This window comes from Furipterus horrens, unplaced genomic scaffold, assembly GCF_987537825.1.
Source record: "Furipterus horrens unplaced genomic scaffold, mFurHor1.1.pri manual_scaffold_9, whole genome shotgun sequence".
Lineage (NCBI taxonomy): Eukaryota > Metazoa > Chordata > Mammalia > Chiroptera > Furipteridae > Furipterus > Furipterus horrens.
This window is the reverse complement of record NW_028327179.1, coordinates 77,441,539-77,444,336: the sequence shown is the minus strand read 5'-3', so window position 1 is coordinate 77,444,336 and position 2,798 is coordinate 77,441,539. Positions and strand designations below refer to the sequence as shown.

The following is a 2,798-nucleotide window of genomic DNA, read 5'->3' as shown; positions in this document are numbered from 1 at the left end:
CACTGGCAGGGAATCAGCCAGCCGCCCTCCCGCGCCCCCGAGCTGCCGAGCGCCTCCAGCCTCCACGCTCAGGCGATTGCCGGCGCCGGCCCCAGCTCCGACCCCGCAGCGCCACAGCCCCGACAGCCCCGCAGCCCCGGCGCCCCGCAGCCACGCACCGCGCAGCTCCGGCCCCGGCAACAGTGGCGGCGCAGTAAGTTGGCAGGAGCGAGTCCCCTTGGTTTGCCTCCCCCGCACCTTTTGAACTTGTTGCTGCTGCTCGGCTCGCCTGCGCCCGGCTTTTGGAAGGTGAAAAGGAGGAGGGAAGCACCGAGGAATGGGGGAAGGGGAAGCAGAGCTCGCTTGAGCTTTATTTATGCTCCCTCGGCGCCTGGATTCAGCTGCTCGCGAGCCGCTCCCTCTGCTTTTCCCATTTCGGGTGCACGGCGAGGAGAAAGTCTCTATGCAACTCAGTCTCCGTGCACACTTGGCCAGGTATGTACCGCAGGCGAGGCGCGTTCTGTGCGCAGACAGATGCTGCTGCCGCCGAGGCGGTGGCGGCTGCCAGCTCCCGGGTTCCTTAACTGTCATACTGCACCTGAGCTGAACTTGAAAAGAGAGGGAAGGGGCGATTGGACAAACGCTTTTGGCAGACACAAGGGGTGCTTGTAGACTTAGGGGGAGGAGGATCTATACTAACGCCCCCCACCGTGCCCACCACGCAGCACCTCCATCTCTACATATACAGCCGGAGGGGTAGAGGCGGCCACCGGACTCCCAGAGAGACATAGGGTACTGGCTGTGATCGCATCTGGGAAACTACAACAGGTCGCCTTTTTGAGACTCCTTTGGCGGGAAGGGCCACTTGAAAAAGGAAGGTTTGAGCGAGCCAAAAGAGAAGGTGTAAGCGTTCCCTAATTCGTCGAAAGAATACCACTGAGTGACTGTCCTTCGTTTTTTCTCCCCTACACAAAGCATACTGACCCCACGTTAACCACGTGTGAAGGGAGAAATCAAAGACACCTGTTTGAAGAAACTGCTGCACCTAAAGTCACCCATGTACAAATTTGTACCAGCGGTGGCCTGGTCCAACTGCTGGAGAAGGTTTGGTTAGGTTCTGTTGGGCGTGATTGTAAGGACATTCTGTTTTCTAAATACATATCTGTAGGGGAAACTTGTCCTTCTGCGTAAGACCTGTGACTTCACCAGGGGCCCTACCTTGGAATAAGAGTGATACCTCTGGACCACCTCTCTGTAGTATTTGTTTGACAGGAGGAAGTGGGTGGTTGTGGCTACTTTGACCCACTATATAGGCCTGATTGCCCTTCTTGCCTCCACTTCAAGGCACCATGGCGGCAGGTGTAGCAGCATGGCTGCCCTTTGCAAGGGCAGCGGCCATCGGGTGGATGCCTGTGGCCTCAGCACCCATGCCAGCTCCCCCAAGGCAGGAGAGGAAAAGGACTCAAGATGCTCTAATTGTGCTCAATGTGAGTGGCACCCGTTTCCAAACATGGCAGGACACCCTGGAACGCTATCCAGACACACTGCTGGGCAGTTCAGAGAGGGACTTTTTCTACCATCCAGAGACTCAGCAGTATTTTTTTGACCGTGACCCAGACATCTTCCGTCATATCCTGAATTTCTACCGCACTGGGAAGCTCCACTATCCTCGCCATGAGTGCATCTCTGCTTATGATGAAGAATTGGCCTTCTTCGGCCTCATCCCAGAAATTATTGGCGACTGCTGTTACGAGGAGTACAAGGATCGAAGGCGAGAAAATGCAGAGCGCCTACAGGACGACGCCGATACTGACAACACAGGAGAGAATGCGCTGCCCACCATGACTGCTCGGCAGAGGGTTTGGCGGGCATTTGAGAACCCCCACACCAGCACGATGGCCCTGGTGTTTTACTATGTTACAGGGTTCTTCATTGCCGTCTCAGTCATTGCTAATGTGGTCGAAACAGTGCCCTGTGGGTCTAGCCCAGGTCACATCAAAGAACTGCCCTGTGGGGAGCGGTACGCAGTGGCCTTCTTTTGCTTGGATACCGCCTGCGTCATGATCTTCACTGTCGAGTACTTGCTTCGCCTGGCTGCAGCTCCCAGTCGTTATCGTTTTGTGCGTAGCGTCATGAGTATCATAGACGTGGTGGCCATCCTGCCTTATTACATTGGGCTAGTGATGACAGACAATGAGGATGTTAGTGGGGCCTTTGTCACACTCCGAGTCTTCCGTGTCTTCCGGATCTTTAAGTTTTCCCGCCACTCTCAAGGCCTGCGTATCCTGGGGTATACACTGAAGAGCTGTGCATCCGAATTGGGCTTCTTGCTCTTCTCTCTCACCATGGCTATCATCATTTTCGCTACAGTTATGTTCTACGCAGAGAAGGGGTCTTCCGCCAGCAAATTCACCAGCATCCCTGCTGCCTTCTGGTATACCATCGTCACCATGACAACACTAGGGTAGGTGCCATCAAGGGAAATGGGATGGAGGTTGGATATGTGTGAGGTGATTGTGGACCCACTAAAGTTATATAATAAGTTAGAGGGAAAATATTTTTTCTCTTTTCTAAATGGGTTTAGGAAAGCATTATCTAAATGGTTTGATGGAACTCTTTTTGATCTATGAAATGAGCATGGTATAGAGGTCAAAGTACTTAGGGAGTTGAGTATGGATGTTTAGTATTGATGCCTGAAAGTGACACATACAACAAAGAAGTTTTACAATTCTTGAAGGTAAAGAAGGATCATCAATATTATATATGTGAATACATAAAAATATAATAAGAATGAGACACACAAAAATTGTACCCCAGTA

At 52.6% G+C, this 2,798-nt stretch overlaps 1 protein-coding gene across 1 annotated transcript; it reads left to right on the top strand.

The window, feature by feature from the left end:
* Positions 1–574: 574 nt before the first annotated feature.
* On the top strand, positions 575–2,447 carry LOC150001976 (A-type voltage-gated potassium channel KCND2). Its single transcript, XM_090287438.1, has one exon. The coding sequence runs from the start codon at positions 1,329–1,331 to the stop codon at positions 2,445–2,447; it is 1,119 nt and encodes a 372-aa protein (XP_090143564.1). The 5' UTR covers positions 575–1,328.
* The last annotated feature ends 351 nt before the right edge of the window (positions 2,448–2,798 follow it).

Coding starts and splice junctions, on each gene's coding strand:
- LOC150001976 (XM_090287438.1), top strand. CDS start 1,329: ATGGCGGCAGGTGTAGCAGCATGGCTGCCCTTTGCAAGGGCAGCGGCC.